General features: G+C 40.1%; 1 protein-coding gene across 5 annotated transcripts in view; it reads right to left on the bottom strand.

Moving 5' to 3' along the window:
• The window catches only part of Anks1b (ankyrin repeat and sterile alpha motif domain containing 1B), a 1021560-nt gene that overhangs the window by 842005 nt on the left and 162135 nt on the right, over positions 1–17420 (bottom strand). For all 5 annotated transcript variants that reach the window (XM_051139823.1, XM_051139820.1, XM_051139819.1 and 2 more), the window contains exons 6-8: positions 16981–17082; positions 13887–14000; positions 10223–10389 (exon numbers count right to left, since the gene is read on the bottom strand). In XM_051139823.1, coding sequence (XP_050995780.1) covers positions 10223–10389; positions 13887–14000; positions 16981–17082 — 383 coding nt within the window. The remainder of the gene's footprint in view (positions 1–10222; positions 10390–13886; positions 14001–16980; positions 17083–17420) is intronic.

Here is a 17420-nt window from a genome sequence, read left to right as displayed (position 1 = left end):
TTCTGAAAACAGATGGCGTCCACTTTCCTGACACGCGCTTCCTTCTGGTTCCCTCTTTGCTCATTTTAGACCTTTTCACTTCCTGCCACAATCATTTTTCTTTTCTTTAAAAAATAAATTATTATGTATACAGTGCTCTGACTGCATGTACACCTGCAGGCCAGAAGAGGGCATCAGATCACATTATAGATATTTGTGAGCCACCATGTGGTTGCTGGGAATTGAACTCAGGACCTCTGGAAGAGCAGTCAGTGCTCCTAACCTCTGAGCCATCTCTCCAGCCCCAATTATTTTCTTGAATACTCATCTTCTGAATAAATTAAAATTTTGATTCTCATTATTAATTAGCTGACAGTATGGACTTCAAGCTGGCAACTGAATGGAACTGTTGTGAAAGTATAAACCGGTGCTTCTCAACCTGTGGGTCGTGACCCTTTTGGAGGGAAGTCTACTGACTTTTTCACAGGGGTCTCCCTAAAACCATTGGAAAACACAGATATTTACTTTACAATTCATAGCAGTAGCAAATTTACCATTACAAAGTAACCACAAGATGAGGAACTGCATTAAAGGGTCACAGCGTCACAACATTAGGAAGGTTGAGAACCACTGGTATAGACAATCAAAAATTTGAGATTCTAAAGAATACATGTGGTATATATTGCAGTTGTGTAGCTTGGTCTTCATAGGGGACTCCTAACAGCTGGAGCAGGGGCTGTCTCTGACTCTGCTGCCTGCTTTGGGGATCCTCTCCTTCTTCTGGGAGGCCTCATCTAGCCTTAATAGGAGAGGATGTGGCTAGTCTTCTTACTGTAACTTGATATGCCAGGGCTAGCTGATATCCATGAGTGGCTGCCCTTTTCTGAATAGAAACAGAGGAGTGGGTGGGGGAGAGGAGAGGGGTTGAGGATCAGGGAGGGGAAAATGCAGTAGGGATGTAAAATTAATTAATTTTAAAATGTATATGGTAGAAATAAGAACTCCAGCAAAGCTAGTGATAACAGTTACGTCTGGGTTTTGGGTTGGGTTGGGTTGGGTTGAGTTGAGTTGGTTTGGGTTGGGTTGGGTTGGGTTGAGCTGGTTTGGGTTGGGTTGGGTTGGGTTGGGTTGGTTTTGGGTTGGGTTGGGGTGAGTTGCATTTTAGTTTTTTGCTCTGTCAAGACAGGGTTTCTTCTGTGTAACCCTGGATGTCTTGGAACTCACTCTGTAGACCAGGCTAGCCTCGAACTCAGAGATCCACCTGCCTCTGCCTGGGAATAAAGACGCATGCTGCCCACACTACCAAGCTGGTAACAGTTACTTTTTAAAATATAAGCCCAGGATTGAACCACACTACACAGTTACTTTTTTCCATTGCCATTACTGACTTCAATTCCACCCCAGTAAATCCCAAATCTTCAGCTGTTATTCACTGAGTGAATTCCAATATTCTTTAGTCATGGGTTAAATGGTCTTCTGATAAAACGCACTGAAAGCAAGAGCAATTTCATCAATTTTTTCTGGGTTGTCTGTCTACTATTCTACTGAAATTAATTTTCTCTTCAAGGTGAGAATCATATCCCTGGACAGAACAGTAAGTGATTATCACAGTGACAGGTGTTTCAGCCTGGGTTCAGTTCCGACCTCCCTCCCTGTCAGGCAGGTAAATGAGATTCTTTCATAATGGCAAGCTGTCCGAGGCCTTCATTCCAAAAACCACACTAAGAATTCCCTATAATGTGCACCTTGAAACAGAATTACAAATAGTGTGTGTGGTAGCAAATGAACAAAGTAACTGTGAAAGGTAGCTTAAAGTCGTCAAAGTAGTCAAAAATGAAGATGGTCATTATCTAAAAGGTGCAGTTTTAAAAAGGTTCAATTATCACTAAACTTTCAAGAAAACATGACAATTATAGCAAGTGAAGAAAGTATTGATTTTTTTAGGAACATCATAATAGCTGACTTGGACGCTTAAAACCAAGTCACAGATTAGAGAGAAGAAAACTGTAAACAAAAATTGGTGGCAAAATATACAAATTAACATTGAAAAACGTCATAAAATTTAAAAATACAAAAATTTAAAGCATTTTGGGGAGTTTTGGGTTTGTATTTAGATACTTTTTTTTTCTGAGACAGGGTCTCTCTGGGTAGCCTTGGCTGTCCTGGACTAGCTTTGTAGACCAGGTTGGCCTTGAACTCACAAAGATCTGCCTTCCTCTGCCTCCCAAGTGCTGGGATTAAAGGTGTGTGATACCATGCCTGGCTTGGATACCTTAATGGGGTGTTGGTAATATTCAGAGATGGTTTAGTATCCGATGTTTTAAACAAGCAATACTGGGCACGTTGCCTCCTTCCTGTGGTCCCAGCACCCAGCAGGGTGGGGCGGGAGAACTGCTGTGAGTTTGGGACTAGCCTAGGTGACAGAGTGAGAAAGAAGATACACAATAATACAGTGAGGTACATCGCAACACACACACACACACACACACACACACACACACACACACACAAAAACACCCAAGTTAGGGAAAAAAAGCAGGATGATGCTGACTACCTGAAAAGTACTTCAAAAATAGCACAAAATGACTCAGAATATAGTGAGGAACTCGAGATTAGCAATATAAATAATGAAACATAGTCATATGTTCTTATAGTAATGTATATGTTATTGAGGATTTAATAAAGTATTTATAATGTAAGGTTCACTGAGTTATATGTAACTGCATGAAATATGACTTGACCTAGGACACTGATGAGTTAATACTGTGAAGAGGTCAATGATGTAATTTAACTATTTCATGTTATTTTTAATGCAAACTTGCAAGCCATTCATTACTCAAAAAAAAAAAAAATTCTACTTACAAGTGTATACCAAAATCAGATATCAAAGATACTTCTTCATGCCTATAACAGGCTTAATTCAACAAATATTTATGAAGCATATGAGTACCTATGATAAGGACACAGATATAAATTAATAGTTTCCCAATGTTCAAGCATCTTACAAAACCAAACCAAAACAGAAGACTTATATACGAATAATATAAAGAATACTATAGAATTTACATAACAGATTTATAAATAAGAAATAGTAATATAGAAGGATCACAAGATGTATTATAAAGAATGGTTTCAATAAGTGAAGATGGTATGAGAAAAAATTATATACAGATGAAGGAGAGTGAACGCAGATGAAAAGTCAAGACTGAGTGGTCCATCTTACTGAGACTTTGCACTTAATGAGATATTTCTAGGGTTCACTGAAGCCACCAGGTGTGTGTGCCCACTCCTGCATGTGCAGGTGTGTGTGTGTGCCCACTCATGCATGTGCAGGTGTGTGTGTGCCCACTCATGCATGTGCAGGTGTGTGTGCCCGCTCATGCATGTGTAGGTGTGTGTGTGTCCACTCATGCATGTGCAGGTGTGTGTGCCCGCTCATGCATGTGTAGGTGTGTGTGCCCGCTCATGCATGTGCAGGTGTGTGTGCCCGCTCATGCATGTGTAGGTGTGTGTCCACTCATGCATGTGCAGGTGTGTGTGCCCGCTCATGCATGTGTAGGTGTGTGTGTGTCCACTCATGCATGTGTAGGTGTGTGTGCCCGCTCATGCATGTGTAGGTGTGTGTGCCCGCTCATGCATGTGCAGGTGTGTGTGCCCGCTCATGCATGTGTAGGTGTGTGTCCACTCATGCATGTGCAGGTGTGTGTGCCCGCTCATGCATGTGTAGGTGTGTGTCCACTCATGTATGTGCAGGTGTGTGTGCCCGCTCATGCATGTGTAGGTGTGTGTGTGTCCACTCATGCATGTGCAGGTGTGTGTACCCGCTCATGCATGTGTAGGTGTGTGTGTGTCCACTCATGCATGTGCAGGTGTGTGTGTGTCCACTCATGCATGTGCAGGTGTGTGTGTGTCCACTCATGCATATGTAGGTGTGTGTCCACTCATGCATGTGCAGGTGTGTGTGTGTCCACTCATGCATGTGCAGGTGTGTGTGTGTCCACTCATGCATGTGCAGGTGTGTGTGTGTCCACTCATGCATATGTAGGTGTGTGTCCACTCATGCATGTGCAGGTGTGTGTGTGTCCACTCATGCATGTGCAGGTGTGTGTGTGTCCACTCATGCATGTGTAGGTGTGTGTGCCCGCTCATGCATGTGTAGGTGTGTGTCCACTCATGCATGTGCAGGTGTGTGTGTCCACTCATGCATGTGCGGGGGACTAAACTCAGGTCTTCATGTTCATGTCTCAAGCTCTTTACCAACTGAGTCATGGACCCAGGACCAGCATTCGGCTTTTAGGCAATCTAATAACACAGCTCGCACTTCAGAATCTGATGTGTAGTTGAAGATTTCGCAGTAGAAATGTAAGTGAAATAATGACGAAATAGTGATGTATGCTGGCTGAGTAACATTACACAAACCATGCCAGGACAGCCCTGGACAAACAGGGAGCACCGGATGCCACTGTGTCCAGATTTTCCCTCAGAAGAAAAAAAAAAAAAGAATAAAACATTTCTTCCTTCAATTGTTTTATTTATTGCTTTTAAACATAGGCTAATGAAGCAATAATGCTTTTTTATTTAACTTTTTAATTTATTCACTTTACATCTTGATTGCAGGCCCCTCCCTCATCTCCTCCCGGTCCCATTCTCCCTCCCTCTTCCCCCAGGTCCCACCCCTAATCCTCAGAGAGGGGGAGCCCTCCTCCCCTACCAACTGACCCCAGCCTATCAAGTCTCATCAGGGCTGCCTGCATCCTCTTCCTCTGTGGCCTGGTAGCTTTTTTAATTTAAATCTAAGAGAAATATTTGCCTGATTCACTCTGCTATAATTTTCCTATGACAATGGAATTCCTACAGCCTGGCATATTCACATTTAAGAACTATGGCTGTTGTTTAGATAAATGAAAATAGGGCTTAAGAAAATAAATGAAAACAATATAAGAATCTTTGGATCACTTTATAGTCTTTCAGACATACAAACTTCATGAGTTGGTAATGAATATGGTGATATTTCTTTAAAATTCATATCCTAAGTTACATAATGTTCTGATTCAACCTGGAAAATGGTCTAACATGCATATTATAAGAGCATTCAGAACAGATTAACTTTTTGTTTAAAATGTAGGCAAGGTAAAATATAATTTTAACTCAAGCTGGTCTTTAAATAAAATGCAAAACCCCTAAGATTAATAATAATAGGAACCTATTTTTTTCATTCATTTATAATAGTTAAAATTATTCTAATCAAATCAAACATCTCTGATTAAAGAACTAAAGGTTCTTACATAACATAGCTGATTCTGTGACTTAAACTCCTGAACCAGAGTGCCCTCTATTGGAGGAAAAAAGGAAATGACGTTTGCATTGCACTAAGAATAAAAGCTAAAATAGTCTTGAATTCAAGCTACATCCCTAACGTGTAAAATACATTTATGGATGATATGAAGTCCCAGAACATATTTTCCTTTTATTCCTTAATTCCCTAATTACTTTTTAACTTACACACAGCACTAAAATGAACAAGTCAGATAATTGAGATCTTAAAACTAAATTGCAGTCAAACTGGTTGTTCGTCGTATTGCTAGAGATATAAATAGCAAACATTAAAGTTACACTTAAGGCTTTGATATGGTACAAAAATAATTGTAAGTCTGGACTGTTGTCAGAGTATAATTTGAATTGCCTTTCATGATCAACTAAAAACCTTCGCGGTAAGAAGAAAGTTTGTTCCGCCCTGATACACATACTGATATACCAACCCTGGTGAGGGTAAAGCAAGGGACTCTGGGAGGTGTGATGAGCGCAAGGGACTCTGGGAGGTGTCCAGGTGCATAGCCATCACTGTGGAATAATGCCGGCACGCAGAGCCAACTGAGATCTGGCTTTTTCTTTCTGTCCTCAGTGCTGTGGGGAAACAGGTGACTCAGTGACGGGCACCCCCAAGCCAGAAGGTGGGGCTGTTAGCAGGTGCCAGCTTTGCCTGCAGCCTCCAGAACTGTGAGGAATAATGCTTGTCTTCAAGCTACACAATGTGTGGCAACTTGTTCAAGAGGATATATTCCCTAGATCTAGAACTTAAACAAAGAATGGTTATGCCAGAGAACTGAAGAAGTAAGTTAACCGCTACAAGACTTGTTCCAGATCAAAAAAGAAAGAAAAAGTTACAAGTGTGTGTGTGTGTGTGTGTGTGTGTGTGTGTGTGTGTGTGTGTGTGTGTTGCTGTCAGGACCTAAGTTGGACTCTCACTCATTTTAGGTCTGAATTGGGTTATAAAGGTCCTGGAAGGATTTCCTTTTGTTAGATCAACTGTGTGCCTGTTAGAATACAGCAGAGGACCTCTTTAAAAAAAAAAAAAAAAAAATGCTCAGAGCCACCAGGTTTTTTTTCCCTAACAGGGTCTTACTGTCTAGCCATGGCTGGCCTCAGGTTCGTTATAAATCCCCACAGATGGCTGAAACATATGATCCTCCTGCTCCATCATCTTAAACGCTGGCATTAGCAGACATGCACCATCCCACTTAGCTCCCTCAGTGATTTTTGACTTACGTACCTGACATTTCAGGACTTATTTTTAAAAAGCCTTTCCTGGTTACTCTAAGGCAAAGCCATTGGTAAGTATCACTGTCTGCCCCCAGTACACGAAACAACCTGCCACCTTTGTCTTCCAAAATATCACCTTCACGGGAGCTCCCCCCAAGTTTATTCTCCCGACCCGCCCTCGTTTCTGATAACACAGGGAGTGACTTAGCTATGTGATCGCGGCTTCAGAGCCAGCGAGTGCACACAGGCATTCTAGTGGTATGCACTTCGAAAAAGCCATCAGAGACCTCCGAGCCTTCGCTCTCTCATGAAGTAATGGCAGCGTCTACCTCAGGGGGTTCGTTTTTTATCATTATCCATCTGATTTTTATTGCCGTCATGGTAAACCATTCTTCCCGGGTTACACATGGATTCTGACCCCTCCATTTGCGCACACTGCTTATTGAGGCTGTGCACCTCTCTGATTCACTCATTTCAAGGCATGTCCAGGGCACATCACCCCCCCCCCTTCTCCAGGACCCATTTTAGCCTTAGCCTACGCCAAGGAAGCCCTCCGTGAACATCTGTACATCTCAGAACTCTCACTTTTTAAAGTTTCTTTGGCCACAGGGTAACTTACTATCAGGAATACAGCTGAGAATTTAAAAGGCCAGTTCTTAGGTTACATCAGTGGTTCTCAGACTGGAGGAGGCCACACCAAAGGTTAGAGAAAGGAAGAAGCACACGGCCGGCGTGGGTGGAGGGTTCGGCCCGGATGGAGAGAGCATTAGCAAGTATTTGGGGTTCTGGATGGGAAGGAGCTTGATAGAAATTATCAGAAGCAGATGGCATGAGATTGGGGCAAGGATTCCATACCTGCCCCACTATGGGAAGTAGTTTAGGGGATTAGTGTTTGCCCTGCCACAGGTGAACCAAGGCTATTTTAAAATAAAAATAAAAATTAAAAATACAGTGATTCTCAACTTTCCTAATCCTGTGACTCTTTAATAAAGTTCCCAATGTTGGCTTGAACTCTCACAATCATAAATGTTTTCTTTGCTACTTCGTAACTGTAATTCTGGTACTGTTATGAATTGTGATGTAAATATTTTTGGAGACGCAGGTTTGTCAGAGGCGTCACGACCCCCAGATAGAGAACCACTGGTTTACATCCTTGGTATGGCAATGCCCGCTGAGTCATTTTTTGTATTTGTAATTCCATTATTAGGATTGCTTAGTGGTTTAAATCATACAAAGCACTGGAATCGGATATAACACGCACCTGTTAAGTATCAATCCGTAATATACATATTTTATTTATATGCTAGTCTTGTCTACAAAAAAATGACTGAAGGCCTCTTGGGACGGTGGTTTTGAACTCTTTGAAGTCAACTATGTTCTTGCCTATGGCATCTATATACCTATAATTTTAAACATGGCAGTGACGGCCTGTATTAGGCAACCAACTTTATTAAGCTGTTTATAGCAAGGGGATAACTCACAGTAATATTCAAGGAAAAATCCTTAAACAAATGGGAACAAATATCAGACAGAACAGAATGAACACAGATTAAATGTAGGCTATAGAGACGGTCAGTGTAATCGGATTACTTTTTAAAACGTAACGACAAGTTTCTATCGGAATCATCCTCTGAAGGGCCAGTCCTGATGATGTCTTTTATCGGCCCAAAATCCCTTATGTTTTTTTCATTTCCTACAGAACAAATACCAAAATTCTTAGCCTAATATTCAAACTACCCACCACCTAACCTAATTCATCCTTCTGGTCTTATTTTTTCATCTTTTTCCTTGGTAGATTTTATTACAAAAAAAAAAAAAATATAGGATTACTTGACCCTATGTATACTGTGTGCTACTCCATCTCATAGAATCTTTGGTATTTTGTATAACAGTAGTTTCAAAAAAATACTATTATAATGGTTTGTCGCTAGAACAAAGAGTGCAGGAATATCTGGGCTAAGGCTTGAAAGACATAAGTTCAACTTATGAGCATTAATTTCTCTCTTGCTACTACCACTGTTCAGTCTCCGGTTAAAGAAACAACACAGCCACCCTCTCCAAAACATGTGCCGTCCGTTGCCACAAGCCCCTGCCATCGCTCCCTGAGGCACTCAGTTCTTACCACACTCTACAGTGCACACAAGATACAGAGTAGAAGTTCTCTTCTGGTTTTTTTTTTCCCTAGTTCTGAATTTTTTTTATTTATAGTACAGTAACTTTCTCATGGTTTGCATACTGAGAGTGTATGTGTTTGTGTGTGCATACATACACATGTGTGTGTGTGTACAACATATTAGAAATGCTTTACATTTAAGAAAAATTATCTTAGAAATCAGTGATCCAGAAAATTAGGCCTTTGTGTAAATCTATAGGCTTAGAAGGAGGGAGCTAGAATTCACCAATTAATAAAAAAACCTTTAGGGATGGATGTAAAAACCCAGGCATCATACATTAGTTATGTGGCACAACTATGTTTAAAGTTCTAATCAACTCTCCAGAAGATATTAAGCTACAATAATCTGTACTTTGCAGATAGCTCATGTCTGTTTTAGATATTTAAAAGAAAATTTTATGCTGACTGCTATAAATATCTAATTAATAGATTTTGGTGCAATGCATATATAATTACTCAAGATACTCATCATGAACTGAAGGGAGGACAGTAATTGACAGTACAAAAAAAAAATGGAACAACAACTAAAAAAGTAGGCCTAGGAGGTAAGTTTAGCCACTGAACTAGGTCGGCAGGGGCTTTGTGGAGAAAGTGTCACGCCTCGCTTTAAGGAACTAAATGAAGTGCATGTTCCCAATATGGATAGATACCATACTTAGAATTATTTTTGAATTTTCAAAATAATATGACATACTTATCACGGGCTGTCACATGGTGCACTCTCAAGTAAAGTGCAACACTGCTCTAACAAACTACATCCTAAGAGTGAGTAAATAGTTTACACCAAAAACAATGTTTCTGTGAATTCCTTCCTTCACAGGTCAAAGGTAGGTTAGAACTCATAATTTCAAACTGATTAATTCCAATTTTCCTTTCTATTGTTGGTATGGAAACCTGTAATGGGCAAGAATATGTAACTCATACTCTAGATTCTGAGGTCACCGATGAGAATCCCGGGTCATCTATTATTATGGTGACATGAAAGCTGAGATGTCCCACCATGGCTGTTAGGATAACCGAAGAACTATACACAAGGTTTGACCCTATTTCTGTTCTGAAGAAGGTCTTACAGAGAATATGGAGAGGACAGCCAAAACAAAACAAAACAAACAAACAAACAAAAAAAAAACATGTTTTTTCCTCAAGAGTTAAGATAATTGTGCTGAGTTAAATTAAATATCCTCCATGTTCAAAGAAACTGCAGCTTCCATGTCACAAAAGGAGCTCTAACAGCAGCGACACCATCAGAAACTATTAAGTGTTTTTATCAAAGGACTGCAGGGCAGTCAAATGCTCTAACCACTGAGCTACACCCTCAGTCCTTACCCAGCATTTCTTCCCCGGCACACACCACAGAGTGAGCAAACCAACGGACAGCAGCAACAGACTAACAGGGACACTGACATCTGATCACCACTGAATTTGATGACCTAATCAATCAACAAATCCCATGCCATGGGGGGGCCAGCGGGGGGGAACGCACTGAACTGGAAAGACAGACGCGGGCATCTTTGTCCCCCCCTTACTTACTACACTCTGGCTTCCATTTTTCCCAAGTTCTTCCTCTGAAATCTTGCTCAAATTATCTAAGTAGTGGTCTGACAGAGTGTGACACAAGTCTTCAAAGGAATAGTCCTTTTCTTGGCAGAGCTTTATTTCATCCAAGAGTTTTGATAGCTCTCCAGTGACAGTTTCACCTGCAAGAAAACAATTCTTTTTTCAGACGCTGCAAGAAATAGTATTACTAAGGTGTAATGCTTAATTACATAAATGAGGCCGCTGTGCTGACAAAAGACAGATCACAACAGGTACTTAGAAACATCTGGCAGAAGCAACATGAACACACTAATAGATGAAGGAGGCTCCAACTTTGACTATAGATATTCTTTGTCAAAACAGAAATCAGTGTTAAAAGTTTAATTACGGATGGTAAATAGCTTCTACAGCTCCAGTTGTTACAGGGGTTTTCTTTTGTGGCAGCACGGGAATCGAACTCAGAGCCTTACAATGAGAGGCCAGCGCTTGGCCACTAACAGTCACTTGGCCTTAGATTTTTTTTTTAATTTTACTTCACTGACAGAATCTAATTACTCATTAACAAAATTAAAATAATCTTAGATATGTATTTCCTGTTTTCAACAAATACACTATTAACTTCTTTAAACAATTAATTATTTAGATAATCAGAATTGTGATATATAAGAAAAAGAAAACAGGAGGAATAGATAATTTCATCACCTGTCAAAACATAAATATCTTATAGTAAACATGAATTTTTTGACAGATTCAAAAAAGTACTCTGTACTTACAATCTATTCTGAAGATTAATTCCAGCAATTACAATACAAATTTTACTGTTTTGTTATAAATTAAAATTTTATTTAAGATGAGGTAACCGTAGACCTTAAGTTTATTTCTGTTTTTTTTAAAACATGATTTATGTATCTTGTTTTTATGACAGTTCACTAGCTTTTATTATTGTCACTTCCGAGCAATAATGCCAGGAACCTACAACATAGAAAGGACAAGCCTTTTTGATAGAGGATGCTGGGGCGCTGCAGAGATGGCTCAGTGGTTAAGAGCATTGGCTGTTCTTTCAGAGGTCCTGGGTTCAATTCCCAGCAAGCACATGTGGCTCACAACCATCTATAATGAGATCTGGTGCCCTCTTCTGGCCTGCAGGTGTACTTGCAGACAGAGCACTATATACATAATAAATAAATATATCTTTAATAAAACTAGAAGATGCTGGATTACTGAGCATATGTGTATAGAGAAATTACAAATTTTATCTCACACCGTATGCATTCACCAGCTGAAATTTTATTAAGACTTTAATGAGGAAAACCATAAAATCCTCAGGAAAAAAAAATCATAAAGCTTCCTGACCTCTGTCTGAAAACTGCTTTTATAGAGACCAGAAGCATAGGACAATAAACCAAGATTGGTGAGTGTTGCTTTTCCAAGCTAGAAATCTTTCTGTGGAGCAACCAAACAGTCCACAGTGTACAGGCAGCCTACCAGATGGAAGAGAGTATTTACAAATCACAGATCAGACAAGTTCAAAATACACAAAGAACTCAACTCGATAACCAAATGAAATCAAATAACTTAAATTAACAAACAGGCTAAGCACCTAAACTTTTATTTCTCAAAAAAAAAAAAAAAAAAAAAGAAAGAAAGAAAGAAAGACGGTTGTCAAACAGAAACATAAAAACAATGTGCAACGCCACTGAAAATCAGGGAACTAGGAACTAAAACCACAAAGAGATCTCATGTCTCATGGCTATTATCAAAATGATGAAAGAAAGCACGAGCTGGTGAGGCGACGGGGAAAGACTATCTTGTATGCTGTTGGGGGAATGTACAGGCCGTTGTAGAAAAGAACTTGAGAGTTCCTCCATACCAGCAATCTATTCCTAATGTGTACCTCCAGTAAATCAAATCACCATCTTGAACAGAAACACATGTATCCCCATTTTAACTGAAACCCTGTTTAGGATGGCTAAAATATGAGGAAAAATTAAGAGTCCCTCACTGGATGGATAGATAGGGGAAAATACGAATGGGTAATAAACCACTGTGAGTGCTTAAAAGAAGGACACCCTGGTGGCGCACACTTTTAATCCCAGCACTTGGGAGGCAGAGGCAGGTGGATCTCTGTGAGTTCAAGGCCAGCCTGGTCTACAAAGTGAGTTCAGGACAGCCAAGGCTACACAGAGAGACCCTGTCTTGGAAAAAAAACCAAACATGCACACACACAAAAACAAAGAAGGACACCCTTTCTTTTGAGAAAACAGTGTTGAAACTGGAGGTTGTTTTGATGAGCAAAATGAAGGTGAAATAAATAAATGCTGCACAATCTCACATGTGCAGTATAAAAAGGCTAACATATAAAGGCAGACAACGGAACTGTGGCTGGCAGATGCAGCAGGAAGGAACTGGGGGAGACAGCTCACAGTTTCGGTAAAGAGAGAATGAAAAAACTCAGGAATCCTAATGTACAGTGCAGGAAACATGGTTAAAACCTCTGTACTGTATCCTTGCATTCTCCCAAGATATTTGATAACTGTTTTTACCACCAAAATGTTGTAATTATGCAAAGTGACACATTTGTTAATTAGTTTGGATGTGACAATCAGTTCACACTGCGCGTGTGTCAAAACCTCTCATTATATGCTACAAATATAAGATTATTTGTGAAATATACCTCATAAAGCTAGAGAAAATAGATTTGTGACAATATCACGTTTCTAAATCCATATGAACTTTATTACAGCAGGGAATGTTAGCTACTTTGCTCACTGTCCTATGTCAGGGCTGTGTGCAATCCCTAGGTCAGCGCCATGTGCAATCCCTATGTCGGTGCCATGTGTAATCCGTATGTCGGTGCCGTGTGCAATCCCTATGTCGGTGACATGTGTAATCCCTATGTCAGTGCCGTGTGCAATCCCTATGTCAGTGCCGTGTGCAATCCCTATGTCAGCGCTGTATGCAATCCCTATGTCAGCACCGTGTGCAACCCTTGTTGGTGCCATGTGTAATCCCTATGTCAGTGCCATGTGCAGTCCCCATGTCAGTGCCATGTGCAGTCCCCATGTCAGTGCCATGTGCAGTCCCCATGTCAGTGCCATGTGCAGTCCCATGTCAGTGTCATGTGTAATCCCTATGTCAGTGTCATATGCAATCTCTATGTCAGTGTCGTGTGCAATCCATATGTTGGTGCCATATGCAAGCCCTATGTCAGTGCCGTGTGCAACCCTTGTTGGTGCCATGTGTAATCCCTATGTCAGTGCCATGTGCAGTCCCCATGTCAGTGCCATGTGCAGTCCCCATGTCAGTGCCATGTGCAGTCCCCATGTCAGTGCCATGTGCAGTCCCCATGTCAGTGTCATGTGCAATCCCTATGTCAATGCCGTGTGCAATCCCTACGTCAGTGCTGTGTGCGAGCCCTATGTCAGTGCCGTGTGCAATCCCTATGTCAGTGCCGTGTGCAATCCCTATGTCCATACCATGATAATCCCAAACAAGCAGCAGGAACTGTCTCTAATGTTGATTATATAAACATATAAAACACAACATATAAACCACAAATAACTAGAATTAAAATTTCTACTGGCATCAGCCCTTCTTATGCACTTTTGACAAATGTCAGCAGAGGTCTGGTGTTTCAGGGCTTTACTCAGCTACTCACTTTTAGTCTTTTGGGACGGAGACTCTGCAGGGGATGAACGGTGTGCTTCTGGGGTTGTATCTTCCTGCGCATGCTCTTCCAGAGCTGCCGGCCTCCCTGTGCCTTCCAAATACTCTGTGAACAGACATTTCAGAGGTTATACACTTGAGCAGCTGGAGCCGGGCGTGGTGGCACACACCTTTAATCCCAGCACCCGAGAGGCAGAGGCAGGCAGATCTCTGTGAATTCAAGGCCAGACTCGTCTACAAAGTGAGTCCAGGACAGCCAAGGCTACACAGAGAGACCCTGTCTCAAAAAACAAAAAAATAAAAACTAAAAAATCAGTAATTGCCACAATATATCCTAAGTTCTTAAAAGGAAGAAAAGGAAATGAAAAAAAAACTTTAAAAATGGATGATAAGCTATTAACTTAATAAAACATTTGATTAAAACAGTGTTTCCTTAAAGATAAACACTTCCACTGAAGACATAAAGGCCTACTTAATCTTGGTCAGTGTTTTCTAGTTGACAATTTAAAGTTCCCCCAAAATGCTATGACTAGATCCCATCACTGAAACAGAGACGTCCACTTCAGATTAATACAACCAACTGCTTAGAGAACAGAAGTGAATAAAATGGGGTGAACAGTGGTGTTGTGAGCTTAAAGACAGGCATAATTCTCAAACTAATTTTTATCTATATGCAGAAAAAACATTCATTCCTATTACTCTTGAAATACTGTCCTGCATGCCACCTACCTCTAGCTTTTTCTCCTTTGTATTTTTCTTTTTGTTTGTTTGTTTGTTTGTTTTAGACATAATAATAGTAACATATTTTAAATGTTTGACAGAATGTTTAATCCTTACAAAAGCTAGTAATAGCTCACTATTACTAACTCAGTTTGTACGGGTCTGTGATGTGGTAGGGTTGGAGTGTTGCTGTTCTGTTTGCGATTTGAGACAGGAACTCATTTAGCCCAGGCTAGCCTTGAGCTCGTGAGCCTGCTGGTGTTAGCTGCATGAGTTCTGACGTTACAGGCATGTACCACCACACCCAACTCTACTTAAAAACAGCAACTTAGAAGAGGGATGTTATTAACTTGTCCCACTAATGCGTGATAGCCAGATAGGAAGAGGACATGAACAAAAGCCACTTCCATCTTCATCGTCAGGAAAACTACACCGAATGCAGTGATAAATGTCAAAGAATATGCAGCCTTGATGGCTCAGGGAGAACAGGCCATGCACAGAACATGTTTAGAAAGAGAGCAGGTGTTCCGTGTAAAAGCTCCACACTTACATAGGATGGAAGCCTGTACTTTCACAGATGCCAAAATTCTGAAGATTCGGCTACAATGCTGGTTTTTTTTTTTTGTTTTTTTTTGTTTTTTTTTTTTTTGGTTTGGTTTGGTTTGGTTTGGTTGCTTTGTTGTTGTTGTTTGTTTTTGTTTTTGTTTTTGTTTTTGTTTTTGACAGCTAATTTGGGTCCTTATGGAAACAGTGCTGATAAAATATATGAGATCCAAAGAAGACACCTGTGATACACCCACAGAATCCAGCCTGTGTAGGGCTGTTTGTAGCCTTCTAATGAAGGAAATCAGATCTCCTCCCCCTGGGTTCCTTCGACTGTATTCTTTGCTCATAAGGAATCTGCTTCGTAAGGATCCACTTATGAAAGTTTGCACTGTAGACTCAGCCAGTTGTGTCCCCGCCCCATTAGAGCAGATTAGATCAAAGGACAATCAAGTCTACAAGGCAAAGAAAGCAATCCTGCAGAACTTTATCCTAGAAATTTCTGAGGCATGCAGCGACTATGTAAGTTGGGTAGCACTCTTACAAAAACTTGTGATATGCAATTACAGCTATGATAAATTGGCTTTATTTCAATACCAACCTTTATATTACATTTAAAGAGCACAGTGACTTGACATCCAAAAAGGAAAAGAATATAAGGTATTTCCCAATGATAGAAAACAGTCAAAGATGTCCTAATATGCCCCAATGCAAGCTGGCACACCTAAATCACCTTTGGCCTTTAAGAGAGCAGACAGTTTGTTCCTACAGAATATTTTTATCACATTGAACCAGTTTAATATGTTTAAAAATTCTAAAATATAGCTTGTTCCATTTCTGTAAGAAAATTTTATTTTACTTTCTCTGAAAGATAAAATATACACAAACTTCATGGTTTTTTTAAAGTTTCATTCAAGGCAAAAGTGTAACCTAAAACACAAGGGCCTTGAGGGTAGAAGACAGATTGAAAACAAGGTATACCACTTTTCTCTTTACCTTTCATCCAATTCAATTCCATTTAAACTAATATGAAAAGTCACGCTTGGATTCTCTCAATCCCCTGTAGGTGTTCTGATTTGCAATTAGCTGCTTTATTGACAACAAAATTATGAGGGCCTAAACTTCCCGCCTTTATCTACATTCCATACCCGTACCTGGTTTTAATTCTTACAAAAATGCTGTTCTCCAGTTTCCCGACTGTTAATGGATGGCACTGCACTGCCTCTCCCCACTATTGCACTATTGCACCTGTGACCAATCTACACCCCTAATAAGGAATAGCTGGCATACTTCCAGCCAGCACACTTTGGCTCTTGCCAATTTAGCATTCGTGTACTCTGTTTGCCACTTAGGGCCGGAGAGAAATATGAATATGCAAAAATATAAAGTCTATTGGAGCTTCAGTGTCTCTTATGTGCAAGGTGATGAGACAAAACCTAACTACTCCATAGTCATAGAAATCAGACAAAATTATAGAAAACCTCTAAAAATTATGAAGGTATTATTGAAAGAGAAAATTAACATTTAGTCATTACCGACTTGTACAACCTAGTCACTTCAAGCAATCATAATCCATATTCACTACATGAGCCTTTCAAACATTTTTATATCAAGCAGTAAACAAAAACTTCTCAGTACTGAATAAACATACACCGAAAACATTTTAATGAATCATTATTTTGCCTAAAACATGCTTGGAAAACGCAAATAATGAGTTAATTCAAAATTAAATACCAATTCAAAGCCCCAGATTAAAAAACTGTGATGGTTTTAACTTAATCTTGGCTATAAGGCAAAGTCACCCATCATTTGGTGTTGTTTACCTTGCAAGAGAGTTGCAATCTGGAGAGACTTCTGAGACGGGTGCTCTTTCAGAATGTCTAAGACGGTTCTACCTAAACTGTCCTTTATGTTGGCATCAATTCCTGAAGGAAAAAAGAAAAACTAGATGTACCACTGGGGTGTCCTCAAATGATACTGCCAATATGTAACTGTTCTAATTTCATACGCATATAGGCCAAGCACCGAAGGTGGTTGAAAAACTAAGTTACACACATAAGATTTTAACAAGCGAGAAGGCAGGAGCCTAATGTTACTAAGAACTTGGAGAATTCTTGGTAACAAATTAACTCTTAAAGTTCTCTGGCACAACTAGGAAAGATTGCTTTTCAGGGCCTCTGAGTCTCTTTGGGGTTGTAGCTAGTAAGCCAAGTAAACATACTATTAGTTGTAACCTGAACTTACTTGTAACCTGAAACCCTAA

This window comes from Acomys russatus, chromosome 31, assembly GCF_903995435.1.
Source record: "Acomys russatus chromosome 31, mAcoRus1.1, whole genome shotgun sequence".
Classification (NCBI taxonomy): domain Eukaryota; kingdom Metazoa; phylum Chordata; class Mammalia; order Rodentia; family Muridae; genus Acomys; species Acomys russatus.
The sequence above is the reverse complement of the archived record's forward strand: the minus strand, read 5'-3'. Positions and strand labels throughout refer to the sequence as shown.